The sequence below is a fragment of the Theropithecus gelada genome, chromosome 18 (assembly GCF_003255815.1).
Source record: "Theropithecus gelada isolate Dixy chromosome 18, Tgel_1.0, whole genome shotgun sequence".
Lineage (NCBI taxonomy): Eukaryota > Metazoa > Chordata > Mammalia > Primates > Cercopithecidae > Theropithecus > Theropithecus gelada.
In genome coordinates, this window is record NC_037686.1 from 13,089,998 (window position 1) to 13,104,932 (window position 14,935).

Below are 14,935 nucleotides of genomic sequence, written 5' to 3' on the forward strand. Positions count from 1 at the left end.
AACCAGAAAGTACAAGGTTATATATGAATTAGTCTTCTTTCTCCTAAAAATCAGATTTGAATCTGATTAAGCTTCCAAATCAGAAATGTCCAATAAAACTTTCTAGGATGTCAGAAATGTTCTGTATCTGTACTATCTATTATAATATGGTAGACACTAACCGCATGTGACTACTGAGCACCTGAAATACGACTAGTACATCTGAGGAACTAAGTTTTAATTTTACGTAACTGAATTTAAATTTAAGTAACTATATGTGGCTACTGGCCACCATATTGGGCAGAGGAGCTCTAGATATAACTACTGACTTCCAGGAAACATAAGGGAAATGGGGAATGTTCAACCAACTACAGAAATTGAATCAATAAAATTGCAACTGAGGGAACCTCTGCAGGACAAAAAATTCCAGTTTCTTCAACAAATTCGTATCAGGATGGTGATTACTCTTGAGATGGGGAGGAAAGAAGGCATAATTAGGAGGTGGGATATAGTGGGCTTCTGAAGTGGATAGCAAGGTTCTCTTTCATGGATGATGATGTTATGACGACATTTGTCATAATTCATAAAAACTATTAGTTTTGCTGTTTTCTGTAATTGTTTGTTTCAACAACAAACAGTCTTTCAAAGGTGATTAAATGTAAAGAGAATATAACAGTGTTGGAAAACTAGTTCTAGTGTATGTTCTGACATTACCTAGCTATGAGATACTCCGCATGAGTTAGTATCTTGTTGGACCTATCAGCTGAATTCTAAAATGAAGCTGTTACACTTGAAATAGCTTTATAAGGTTTTCTCCTTTTAAGACCCTAAACATACACATGTAATGAAAATTAACCTGCATAATAATACTTTATTATTATTATTTTTAGAGATGGGATCTCATTATGTTGCCCAGGTTGGTCTTGGGCAACTCCTGCGCTCAAGTGATCCTCTCACCTCAGCCTCCCAAAATGCTGGTATTACAGGCGTGAGCCACCATGCCTGGCCATAACTTGCATAGTAATCCTAAGAAGACCTTAAGTACCTTTATCTAACTTAAAATAATGATTTGCAAAAACAGCATGATTTATATATAAATAGATCTTTTAAAATTGAGATACTAGCCCAGGCGTGGTGGCTCATGCCTGTAATCCCAGCACTTTGGGAGGCCGAGGTGGGCGGAACACGAGGTCACGAGTTTGAGTTTGAGACCAACCTGACCAACATGGTAAAACCCTGTCTCTACTAAAAATACAAAAATTAGCCGAGCGTAGTGGTGCACGCCTGCAGTCTCAGCTACTCAGGAGGCTGAGGCAGGAGAATCGCTTGAACTCAGGAGGCGGAAGCTGCAGTGAGCCGAGATCATGCCACTGCAGTCCAGCCTGGGTGACAGAGCAAGACTCTGTCTCAAATAAAAATAAATTAAAAAAATAAAAATTGAGATACCCCTGAAAACAACTGTCAAACAACTTTTTGTCAGTTTAATGAATCTCTGCAATTGCTACAGTGTTGATTTATAGCATTGTTTTTTCACCATAAAGGCAAATTTAGTCTAATCTGATTTGTTCTGAATTAGCCCAATAAATTGTGTTCTATACCATTCCCACCAGAATAATGGCACATCTATTCACTATTTTAAAACTTAAGAATGCCTATTGCAGTACTAATTCTTGTTCTAAAGCAAAATGGACATACTTTTCATTTTGTAGTTCCTGTATTTTCTTTAAATTTTCTCTGTTTTTTTCTTCAATTTCTTCTTTAAGTTCCTTTACCTGGGTTTTATAAAGTGTCTGCAAAACAAGTGACAAGAAGAAGTAAGTGTTTATGCTGGGTTAACAACAATTTGGCAGTTTCTTATAAATTTAAAAAATTAACATATGATCCAACAATTCCTCTCAAGTATTTACCCATGACAAATGCAAATATATATCAACACCTAGTCTTATACATGAATTTTCCTTATGGTTTTATTTATAACAACTCCAAAGTGGAAATGAACCAGATATCCATCAATACATGGGTTAAAAAAAAAACTGGTTAATTCATATTACTTAGCAATAAAAAGGAATTAACTACTGACACAACATGTAAAACTAAGAAATCTAAAAAATATGCTGAGTGAAAGAAACCACGTGTCAAAAAGCATATACTGTGTGACTCCATGTATATGAAATTCTAGAACAGGTGAAAATAATCAATAATGACAGAAAACTATCAGTCATTGTCTGTGTATAGAGGTGGTTGGGAAAAATGTAGAATGAAGGGCCACAAGGGAACTTTTTGCGGTGAAAAAAAATATTCCACATATTGATTGTGGTTGTGGTCACACAGTTGTATATATTTGTCAAAACTTACTAGCCAGTACACTTAAAATGGGTATATTATATAGAAATTATAGCTTAATGGCCGGGTGTGGTGGCTCACGCCTGTAATCCCAGCACTTTGGGAGGCCGAGGTGGGCAGATCATGAGGTCAAGAGATTGAGACCATCCTGGCTAACATAGTGAAACCCCGTTTCTACTAAAAATACAAAAAATTAGCTGGGCGTGGTGGCACGCTCCTGTAATCACAGCTCTTTGGGAGACTTGAACCCGGGAGCGGGAGGTTGCAGTGAGCCAAGATTGTGCCACTGCTCTCTAGCCTGGGTGAGAGTGAGACTCCATCTCAAAAAAAAAAAAAAAGACATTATAGCTTAATAAAGTGTATTATAGATTTGGGAAGACATTATAAAGAAATTTAACACACACTACTAATTTAAATGTTAGATCAATTCTTGACTAATGTTAGAAAAAAATCACTTCTGTTTTGGTGGGTGGGATGTACTGGGCAGTTGGGAGACAGGTAAAAAATATCCACGAAAGGGCTGGGTGCAGTGGCTCACGCCTGTAATCCCAGCACTTTGGGAGGCCGAGGTGGGCGGATCACGGGGTCAGGAGATCGAGACCATCCTGGCTAACATGGTGAAACCTCGTGTCTACTAAAAATACAAAAATTAGCCAGGTGTGGTGGCGGGCACCTGTAGTCCCAGCTACTCGCGAGGCTGAGGTAGGAGAATGGTGTGAAACCAGGAGGCAGAGCTTGCAGTGAGCTGAGATTGCGCCACTGCACTCTAGCCTGGGCGAGAGGGAAAGACTCTATCTCAAAAAAAAAAAAAAAAAAAAAAAAAGAAATGTCCACAAATAAGATTTATCAAGTATTCTGCTAACATATCTATAATATATGCTTATTTCAGAACAATGGTTCTTAAAAAATTCACTGAGCTTTTGCCAACTCCAGCGAAAAATATTTAACACATGAGACTCATTTTGTGTTAGTTGCTGAAGTTACAGAGTGAACTTCCAGTTCTGATATCTATTTCTTTTTAACTACCCTCTTCATTTTAAAAGAAAAAGAGAAGGGAAAAAAATAGCAAGGGCCAGCAAACAGCTGTGGAGAACTACTTTAACACTTACTTATTACATTAAGAAACAGCACTTTTCTAGGCAAAAAAATACATAAATGTCTATGGGAATGCAAATGAAAGAAGAATAAGGGCTTACTCTAGGTTAAGTATTTAGAATTCCTAAGATTAAGTAATCTATTTGGCCTTTGGGACTTAGATTCTTATCTCTCTGACTTCAAATAATGAAATTCAAGTAAGTAAATCAATGAAGGGATAAAAAGAAAAATAATCTGATTTGAAAACCCAGAATAAAAACAAATCTTAAAATTTGGTTCATAACAGCTTATTGAATTGAATGCTGTTTAATCCAATGCCCACAAGCAATGCAATAAATCAGAACTGAGACAGGGTCAGGTTTTGTACTATTTTCTAGAAGCAAAATGAAGAATCCACAGGAACCACCGCAAGTCATTTGACATCCATCCAAATATCTGGAGGCATGGATGATTGCTCTGTGGAAGCATATGGCAAGAAAGTGTATGGGATGCTACAGATCACTTTGCAGAAGTTAGCAGTAGATACTTTGAATAATTACATTTAGCAAATACCCAGGGCAAGAGTTTTCAATAATATTTAAAAGTTTTTCATTTTGTTTATGAGACAGAGTCTTGCTGTCGCCCACGCTGGAGCACAGATGACCTCGGCTTACTATAATGTCCAACTACCAGGCTCAAGTGATTCTTCTGCCTCAGCCTCCTGAGTAGCTGGGACTACAGGTGCCTGCCACCACAACCAGCTAATTTTTGTATTTTTAGTAGAGACAGGGTTTCACCATGTTGGCCAGTCTGGTCTCGAACTCCTGATCTCAAGTGATCCACCCGCCTCGGCCTCCCAAAGTGCTGGGATGACAGGTGTGAGCCACCGCGCCTGGCCTGAAAAGTTTTTATGATTTAAAAACATACACCAATGATAGCCTAATATGCCAAGAAACAAATGGACAAACAAAAAGAAGAAAATCACAATGTTTATTAGAAGATGAAGAGTCATTTGAAAAAGAATTTTAAAAAGAAAAAGTTCACATAAAAGAATCTAATACCTTGTTGTAAGTCAGGTTTTGAAACAGTGCATATGTTAAAAATGATTCTCACTTACCGAGAAATATTGTTCAGCTTCAAGCTGATCTTGCAGCTCCCGCATCTGTCCTTCATTCCCTCTATACTGTCTTCAGATGAAAAGAAAAACAAGTGAACAAACGCTCCTACTTATACTAGACTTTATTTATTCTTAGTTTGTTAAAGTTGCTAATATAAAAAAGGTTTACTAAAACAATCTTTATTTTTAAAAAACATACTTCATTATTATTTTACTGATTAACGTGGTCAGGCCACACTGGTTCTATCTTGCTCCTTATAAAATGATGCTATACAGAAGTCGTGAGAGCCCTTTTCTACTGATGATCACTTTTTGGAGAATATTAATTGTGGATCTATCCAAAATGAAAAAATAAAATTGATACCATATTTTTGCTAAATTTTTACAGAGAAAAGCAGTAATAGGGAAGAAAATGTCTTGTACAGTAAGTAAAAAAAAAGGGGGGCATGAAAAATTTAGTAATAGTTCAGTGCTATATATCATAGTACTATATTTAATAAGTAATAATTCAGTATTACATACTAGACATTATGGCCAATTAAGCACAAAAAAGGGGCTGTGGAAATGAATCATCAGGTAAGAAGGGAAAGCAAGAACAACAAACTGACAAAGAAGGAGGAACATAGACAGACAGCTGCATGTATATAATATATACATAAACAAAACTCACAAAGGAGCAGGGTCCAAAAGATGGAAACACAACGTAACCCGACGACACAGATTTTCAACAATTATTTACTGTCTACTATGAAAGTCTAGCAGCTAGGCTTGAAAATCTAGCTGCTAGACTTTCATAGTAGACAGTAATAGCTTTGTATTCTCAGTATCTAAAAAGGCATGTGGTTGACAGAAAGTCCACACCAATCTCTATTGAATGCTGAGTGAGAGTATTTTTGGAGGAAAAAAATATAAAACACATTTTTGTGAAAATGGTGGCCCTAAAAGAGGACAAGAATTTCACCAATATAAACCCAATTTTATGAAAACTGAAAATTTAATCCAAGAATCACCTCTGTAAATGAAGCTAGCAAGTGATGAGATAATAAAATAAATTCAGAGGAAATAAAAACACAGGACTTGGCATAAGATATATCCATTTTTGATATTAAACTTGTGATGTATATTCTTAGGCAAATTGTGAAAGCAATCCTGATATCTTGCTTGTTCTCCATTTCAAGTAAGCAGGCATATCACATCCCAAGAGTAACAGAAAAACAAAAAAGACATTTTTGCATTTTGAGATGAACCAAAGACACAAAACAAAACAGTGTGTCATGTCTAATTCTAGCCTCTGAACATCTCCTACAAGGCGCTGTGATTTTTGTAATTCTAACCTGAAGAAATGTGATGACTTCTGTGGACATGAAAATCAGATGAGAAAACTGTGGTCTTTCCAAAGCCTGAACTCCCTTGAAAACCTTTGCAAGTAAATTCTTTTACTTCTAAATACTTTTTCACAGTCTTTCACAAACTCTAAGTACATAATCTGTACATATGTAAAATATCAAACACACAAGTCAATGATGAGCACAAAAAAGAAATTACAATGTTATTTTAAAGACTTACTTCGTAAGCTGAGCTAACTCAAATTCTAATAATCTCTTTGCTTCCAATAAAGTATTTATTTCCTGTTTCATCTGCTTTTCTAAACCTTTTAAATTGTCTGCCTCAAATGCTTGAGTCTTCAATTCATTTTGTAACAACAGCCGCTTATTTGATTCCTGCTCCAGTAGCAGGGTTAGATTCTTAACCTATGAATGAGAAAAATAATTGGGATCTTAAAACTCTTAAATAATTTATTAGACATTATTTGAAAGAATACTAACCAAATCAAGTACATTATAATTCATGGTACTAGTAGAAAATATTAGTATTTTAAAGAGTCTTCATTGTTCCATGTGTTTATTATTGTAGATTTACTATAAAGTCAAATTAATTCTCAAATTTCAGACATGAGACGTTGTGGAGGGAAAAAAATTCTGGTTCCTTTCAGACCCAATCATCATGAAAATGTTGGAGTACAAGGTGATTATAAAACTCATTTCTGGGCCAGGCACAGTGGTTCACGTCTGTCATCCCAGCACTTTGGGAGGCTGAGGCAGGTGGAGTGCTTGAACCCAGAGTTTGAGACCAGCCTGGTCAACATGGTGAAACCCTCGCTCTACAAAAAAATACAAAATTGGCCAGGCATGGTGGTACACTCCTGTAGTCCCAGCTGCGTGAGAGGATCACCTGAGCCTGGGAGGCAGAGGCTGCAGTGAGCCAAGATCATGCCATTGCACTCCAGCCTGAGTGACAGTGAGACTCCGTCTCAAAAAAAAAAAAAAAAAAAAAAAAAAACATTTCTGGGGGAACATTTGAATGGAATACTTAAATTTACCTGTTTATGTGTTCTACTCTACAACCCTTCAAAGCTTAACAAAACAAACTGAACATATGTTTCATTCAACTCAACAAATATTTTTGAAGTGTTTATTAGGTGTTCGGACCAATGAACTCAAAATTCCTACAGTGGTTTACAATGGCCTTCATGATCTGTTCTAACTCTATTCCTATCACTGGCCATTCTCTACAATCCAATCATATTCTTCAGATCCTCAAATGCAAGAAATTCTCCCTCATCTCACAGTTTTTGTACACACTACTCCTTCTGTTTTATCCTCCTTCATTTATTCATTCTTCAGCTCTCAAATGTCATACTCTTAGCAGGGCCTTCTGTAATTCCCAAATGTGATTAGTAATACACCCCTATAGCATTCGGTACTTTCTTTTTAATTATTTGCAATGCTTGTAGTTACTATATTTTTTTTTTTGAGACTGAGTCTCACTCTGTATGTAGCCCAGGCTGGAGTGCAGTGGTGTGATCTTGGCTCACTGCAAGCTCCGCCTCCCGGGTTCACGCCATTCTCCTGCCTCAGCCTCCCGAGTAGCTGGGACTACAGGTGCCTGCCACCACGCCCAGCTAATTTTTTGTATTTTTAGTGGAGACGGCGTTTCACCACGTTATCCAGGGTGGTCTCGATCTCCTGACCTCATGATCCACCCACCTCGGCCTTCCAAAGTGCTGGGATTACAGGCGTGAGCCACTGCGCCTGGCCAGTAGTTACTATTTTAATATCTGTTTTTCCCTCCTGGCTGTAACTTCCAACAAAGTCAGGACCATACCTATATCTTACTCACTTCAGTAACCCCCAACTCCTAGCACAGAGCCAAATAGCAGGTAGTCAAAAATTATGTTTTTTAAATGACTGAATATTATCTTTCAAATTTTGTACATTCCTCCTGCATGCTAACTTTAATAGGTACCTCTAGTTTCTCTTCTTTCTAAACCATTCTATATACCACTACTAAATTGATTTTTCTAGAAGTGCTTTCACCGATAGCTCCCATGCAAGTTTTATCTTTTAGAGATAGGGTCTCACTCTCGGCTCACTGCAGCCTCAATCTCCTGAGGTGCAAGCAATCCTCCCACCTCAGCCTCCTGAGTAGCTGGAACTATAGGCATACGCCACCACACATAGCTGATTTTGGTATTTGAGATGGGGTTTCACCATGTTGCCTAGGCTGGTTTCAAACTCCTGGGCTCAAGCAATCTGCCGATCTGCCCACCTCAGCCTCCCAAAGTGCTGGGATTACAGGTATAAGCCAATGTGTCTGGCCACCCATGCAAGTTTTAAAGAGTATCGATATTTTGGCCTCCAAATTTCTCCCATGACCACTCAACATGTCTTCTTCTTTTCTTCAAAAAGTTAAAAGTTCTATCAAGTTCCTTTTTATGCTTTACTTACCCATCTTCTTATCCACCCGGTACTCACTTTATTATCCATATCTTTACTGATAATATTCCCTCTAGCAAATAAAACTCTGACTCTAAAACTATTACCTTTTGAAGTCTTACTCAACCTTTAAAATCTAGGTAACATGTTACATCTTCTTGAGAAGGCTTTCCTACTTTCGGTCTTAGAAATAATTTCTAAAGTACATATAGTAACCACCAGGACATGTTGTCATTTTATCTTTTTATTAACTGCTTTATAAAATGTATACCCCATGCTATCAATCTAAGCCAGGAAAGACTACAGTTAAACACTTTTATTGAAATCTAAGAGCAATGCTCTCTTTGGGGATATAAGATGCATTATAATAAAGACTCTTTTCTTTCTTTAAAGCAGATGGTCAGTTTTTTCAGGGAAGGAACTATGACATTTCAATACAGTTGTACTGTCATAGTGGAAAATGGCATAGATTACACAGAGTGAATGTTCAATAACTATTTGAAGAGGAAAATTCTAGGTGCTGGGGTAACCATATAGCAGTGAACATAGACCCATGTCAATCATTTCATTCTAATCTCCTTCACGGTGTTTAAATTATAGATAACTCTTCAGTCATAACTTATATAATCGTTTCTCTTTTAATAGATGAACAAAGTCAGTACTATTTTTCTTACTTCATCCTCCATCCTTTCTTTATTTCCAGTCAAATGTTCTAGTTTCTGCTGAGATTGCTTCAGATCAACGTCTAGCATGGAACACTGTTTCTCAATCTGAACAACCCGATTTTCAGCCTTCTCTCGAGCTTCTCTTTCTTCTTTCAGCTTTTTTTCCATCTCTGGGAAAGCAAAAAGTTACAAACATTTAAAGAAAGAGTACTTTAATACATTTCACTTTATATGGGCTGTAATTTGGTTTCAAACATCTCTATTGTTTTTAATCCTGGGACTTGAATAGAGCTATTAATTATAGAAATTCTCATGTTATGTAAACTGTTTATATAGTAGAAATCTCTAAAGAAAAGGAGTTATAAAATATAATACAGCAATAAAATCTTCTAAACCCAGCTCTTGCCCAATGATGAGAGATTAATCAGTACCATTTTCAGACTAGAAGGTGAAGAGTATAGCTAGAAAGAAAGTGAATCAACAAAGAAGAACAATGAAGGTACATCAAGTAAAAGCAGAAAAATAAGGCTGTGGTTATTAATTTATACCCTGCATTGTTCCAGAAAAGGTTCAGGAGGCTTAAGGCTATGGTAGGAACTCCAATTTATACAATTCAGATGAATAAGATTCCACAGTAGTATAATACCTCTTTTAATTATTACTGGAATATATTAGTCTACACTGAGGCTCCTTTTTTGAAATATAACTAAGCTTCTGAGAGGTTAACTTTTCCATGTTCACGCAACTAGTAAGTTGCCCCATCAGGATTCTAGTTTATTTGAAGTCTGCTTTCCCACTCTCGAAGACCACCCTCTAGGTGACAAAATATAAACTATTAAATAAATATAAATAAACTATTACTTATCTTTCCCCTCAAACCTACAACTTAGCTGCACCACTAAATTGTCACCTCTTAAGACCCTTCTGTTTAATCAAACACAAATCCATCCACTATGTTCTTCTGACTCTTGATATCTCTCTCCTGAGAGCCAGACTTAGATACCAATTGACTATTTAACATCTCCACCTAGATATCGAATAATCTTATTAAAGTTAACATATCCACAATAGATGCCTTTACTTCTGGCCTATCCCCAAACCACTCCAACCCCAGTTAGTCTCAGTCTTTCGTTTTTTTTTTTTGCGACGGTGTCTCGCTGTGTCACCCAGGACAAAGTACACTGGTGCAATCTCAGCTCACTGCAACTTCCGCCACCTGGGTTCTAGCAATTCTCCTGCCTCAGCCTCCTGAGTAGCTGAGATTACAGGTGCGCATCACTACACGCAGCTAATTTTTGTATTTTTTAGTAGAGGCAGGGTTTCACCATGTTGCCCAGGCTGGTCTCGAACTCCTGGCCTCAAATGATCTGCCTGCCTCGGCCTCCCAAAGTGCTAGGATTACAGGTGTGAGTCCCCGCACCTGGCCTCCTTCTATCCAATTCATCACCAACTCTTGTCCTCTATACCTCAACTTCTTTGCCGCTCTACTACTACCAGTGTTTACAGCCTATAGCCTTCTAATTGATCTCCCTTTTTATCACTGTTCTCACTCTTGAAAGCATTCCCCACAAAGCAGCAGAAATGATATTTTAAAAACATAAATTACACATCCCAGAAGCTTAAAATGTGCTAGTGCCTTCATACAAATCTTAGAATAAGAATACTGAACTTACTATCACTTCTGCCTGGAATGTATTTTCTCCAGCTCCTTTAACAGGTGGTTCATTTTGACTTTCAGTTCTTACCTCAAATATTATGAGCTCAGAGAGCCTTTCCTCAGAACCCCCATCTAGGGCAGTGCCAAGTCAAAACAATGATATTAATGTGTATTTTCTTCCCATTAATAATTACAAGCTGTACATATTTTCATTTATGTATTCTTTTTTTTTTTTGGTCTATCTTCACCATCTGAATGTAATCTCCGGGCTTCCTGTCAGTTTTAGTCTCTGCGATATTCCCAGCTGTGCCTTGTCTGTAGTAGGCAGTCAGTAATTAAGTGAAAGAAATAAAAGTAGCTCAATATGGCTAAAGCACAGGGTACACACAACAAAGTGTAGAGCAGGAAGATTGCAAAGACAGACAGGTGTCAACTTAAAGATTCGGTATATCCAAGGAGTTTGAAAGGTACCCTGCAAAAAATGAAAAGCCACTAAAGGATTTTAAGGATAACAAAATACGATTTGACCAAAAAAGAAAATTGTTCTAACCTAAGTGAGAATGATTGATGAATAGAACAACTCTTGGCAAAATGAGGATGTGATGTTCAGTAACCAAGATAATAGCTACTGAAAACTTTCTATGCACAGGCACTTCACATGCATTTTTCATCTAACTTAAAATAGTTACAGGGCAACACTGATCTGTCTGATTCCAAAGCCTTGGCTCATCTCATAAAGACCCTATGGCCATTAACTAGGTTAGTGAGAATAAAGAATAAGAGCAGGTTTGATGGATAAGATTATGAGCTTTCTTTTGAGGAAAAATAATTCAAGATGCCAACACATCCAGACTGTAGTAGGTTAAGAATAAGTAGAAGGTGAAGAAAGACTTGTTAGAAGTTTGGATATTAAAAATTTTTTTTCTATAAAGAATCTGACACCATTGAATTTGACTATTTTATTATTTTATCTGAAATAAAACAGTAGTAATTAGTAAGGATCACCGATTGCTGCATGGATTTGTCTATTTGTTTTTAAGATGGGAGACTTGTTCATGTTTACAGTAAGAAAGAAGATAATGGAGGTAAAAAGGTCGAGGATATAGAAAAGAAAAAGAGATAAGAAGTTAAGATGAGATAAGAGGAGATTACCCTCCTTTAAGATAATAGTGAAGATAATGAAGACAGGTAAAGAAGTAGGATAGATTGACAAGAAAACTAAATTTTGAGGAGTTCACACCTATGCTTTCATTATTTATTTGTGAAATAAGAATAGAGTTCACCTAAAATTGGAGTGATAAAGAAACGGCACAGGAAACTGGAGAAGATAAATAAAAGTCTGGGAAAAGAAATTTATGAGCGATATGTTTAAAGAAATTGACAGCTGGGCATGGTGGCTCATGCCTGTAATCCCAGCACACTGGGAGGCCAAGGCGGAAGGATCCACTGAGCCCAGGTGCTCAAGACCAGCCTGGACAACATAGTGAGACTCTTTCTCTACCAAAAATAAATAATTTTTAAAAATTAAAAAAAAATTGACAACTCAGGTTGCAGATAATGCATTGGACTAACACTCAACTGCTTGAAGAAAGTGGCTGGCTGGTCTGAACTAGGGTTGTGTTTGGAGGCATAACACAGTGGAAGTACAAAGAAATGAGAAAATTGAGGGTACAAAGCAAGATAGCCTATGAATTAACAGACAATGAGGTCCAGAATGGATCATAAAGAAAATCAAGGAAAGGGCTACTAAAAACAGAGAAAAGACAGATTCCACTAACTTTTATAGGAAACAGAGTAGTAAACTGAGGGAACAAGGAGGTGAAATTGTGATCTTAAAAAATGGAAAGCATTGCCAGGCATGGTGCCTCATGCCTGTAATCCCAGCACTTTGGGAGGCCGAAGTATGTGGATCACCTGAGGTCAGGAGTTCGAGACCAGCCTGGCCAACATGGTGAAACCCATCTCTACTAAAAATACAAAAATTAGCCGGGCATGGTGTCCGGTGCCTGTAATCCTAGCTACTTAGGAGGCTGAGGCAGGAGAATTAGGAGAATTGCTTGAACCTGGAGGCGGAGATTGCATTGAGCCAAGACTGCACCATTGCACTCCAGCATGGGAGACAAGAGCAAAACTTTGTCTCAAAAAAAAAAAAAAAAAAAAAAAAAAAAGGAAAGTATCAAAAGGAAGGCACCCTCTTCTTGATTATAACTTATAATTTCTTTCTTTCTTTGAGACATAGTCTCACTCTTTTGCCCAGGCTGGAGAACAGTGACGCCATCTCGGCTCACTGCAACCTCCGCTTCCTGGGTTCAAGCGATTCTCCTACCTCAGCCTCCCCAGTAGCTGGGATTACAGGCGTGCGACACCACACCTGGCTAATTTTTTTTATTTTTAGTAGAGACGGAGTTTCACCATGATGGCCAGGCTGGTCTCAAACTCCTGGCCTCAAGTGATCCACTGGCTTCAGCCTCCCAAAGTGATGGGATTACAGGTGTGAACCACTGTGCCAGGCCTGTAATTTATATTATAATTTCTACAAGTTATACAGTATAAAATTTTGATCAAAATCAAATTTTCTATAGTCACTATTTGAAGCCAATTTTGTAAAAATAATAAAACTGACACTTACCACACATTGCCACAGACTTTGCCTCTTCAATAGATTGATGTTTGTCAGTTAAACGAGCTTTGGTTACTTTGTGTTCATTTACCTCTTGTTCTAACCGTTGTTGTAATGATTTAAGTTTGTAGTTTAAATCTATTTCTAAATTATTCTTTTCCTGTAAAATGGGAGTAGGAGTCATGTAATAAACTGTGCAGGAGGCATGCATGTTAGTAAATCTTACATTTAATATTCTGGAAGACATAAGATGCCTTATTTTAAAAATCACAATAAACACATATAATTAAAAGCAAAAGATAACCTTTTCTTTACCCCCTCCCTTCCCATTTGAATCATTAACCATGGTGGGGGGCAGAACAAAGCTGTTATGGTGGTTATGTTCAGGACAGTTCATTGCTAAGATCAGAAATGAGTAAGTCAAATTTTCAGTTTATTTAAAAATTTTTGATACCATCTTTTTTTTTTCTTTTTTTTTTTTTAAAGAGATGAGGTCTCACTCTGTCACCCAGGCTGGAGTGCTGTGGCACCTTCTTAGCTCACTGCAGCCTTGAACTCCTGGGCTCAAGCTATCCTCCAGCCTTAGCCTCCAGAGTGGCTAGTATTACAGGCATGTGCCATCACACCTGGCTAATTTTTAAGCATTTTTTTTTTTTATAGAGATGGGGTCTTGCTCCATTGCCCAGGCTATTCTCAAACTCCTGGGCTCAAGCAATCCTCCTGTGTCAGCCTCCCAAAGTGTTGGGTCTACAGGCATGAGCCACCTTGCCTGGCCTGGTACCACTTAAAAAATATATACTAATTGATGTTTATCTACATTTGCATCTATATCCACATTTACTTTGCTTTCACAAAAACAAAACAAAACAAACCACAAAGCATCCTGTGGCAAGTCATTGACATAGAAAGGAAAAATGAGTCAAAATATATTCCATTTCTGTTTGAGTACCCTTTTCTATTCTTCCTTCTTTTATCCTAAGTCCATATTTACACCAGCTTGGCCATCAAAAACTATTCTAATTGTGACAAAACATGTCCAAAGGACAAGATAAATAAGTCGTGGCTTTTCTGATAATTTGCCTGAGGTTCTAATGAACCTCCAACATTACAGAGAGGCTTTGAAAAAGTGACAGCTGTATCTCTATATCATCTATCTAACTCTTAGCAAGGTACATAACAGAGAATAACCAACGACATTTTTATTGTTAAGAAAATTCTAAATGCATAGGCCAATCACTTTATGCTCTTTTCTATTTTGCTAACCGTAACAAAACAGAACAGGTACTCATCAACTACCATGTACTGATCTGTTGTTTTCCTTCTTCATAGGCCCTCACAGCACATTCATCTTACTCATGTACAAAGAAAATAGGCAAATATACTTCATAAAAAGGTATTTCCAAACCAAAGCAATCTGTGTGATACTATTTTATAATAATTGGTATATGTTAAATCAATTACCTTTTCTGAGTGATTAAGCATGTCTTGAGCCTCTTTTCTTTCTCCTTCCACTTTTTCAAGATTATGTTTGAGATGCTTCACCTCCTCTTGTAAAGATGTAATTCGAGCTATCAAGTGAGAAAAAAGTTCAAGTCTGTAGTCATTGAAAGAAGTCTTCTTGTTCAGTGTGACAATTTAGTTTTTTTTTTTTTTTTTTTTTTTTTTTTTTTTTGGGGGGGTTCCCCTTTTCCCCCCGGGGGGGGG

At 37.3% G+C, this 14,935-nt stretch overlaps 1 protein-coding gene across 1 annotated transcript in view; it reads right to left on the bottom strand.

Moving 5' to 3' along the window:
• ROCK1 (Rho associated coiled-coil containing protein kinase 1) overlaps positions 1-14,935 on the bottom strand; it is a 104,881-nt gene that overhangs the window by 30,276 nt on the left and 59,670 nt on the right. The window contains exons 15-20 of the mRNA XM_025365191.1: positions 14,693-14,799; positions 13,241-13,391; positions 8,964-9,124; positions 6,080-6,264; positions 4,514-4,583; positions 1,675-1,769 (exon numbers count right to left, since the gene is read on the bottom strand). Coding sequence (XP_025220976.1) covers positions 1,675-1,769; positions 4,514-4,583; positions 6,080-6,264; positions 8,964-9,124; positions 13,241-13,391; positions 14,693-14,799 — 769 coding nt within the window. The remainder of the gene's footprint in view (positions 1-1,674; positions 1,770-4,513; positions 4,584-6,079; positions 6,265-8,963; positions 9,125-13,240; positions 13,392-14,692; positions 14,800-14,935) is intronic.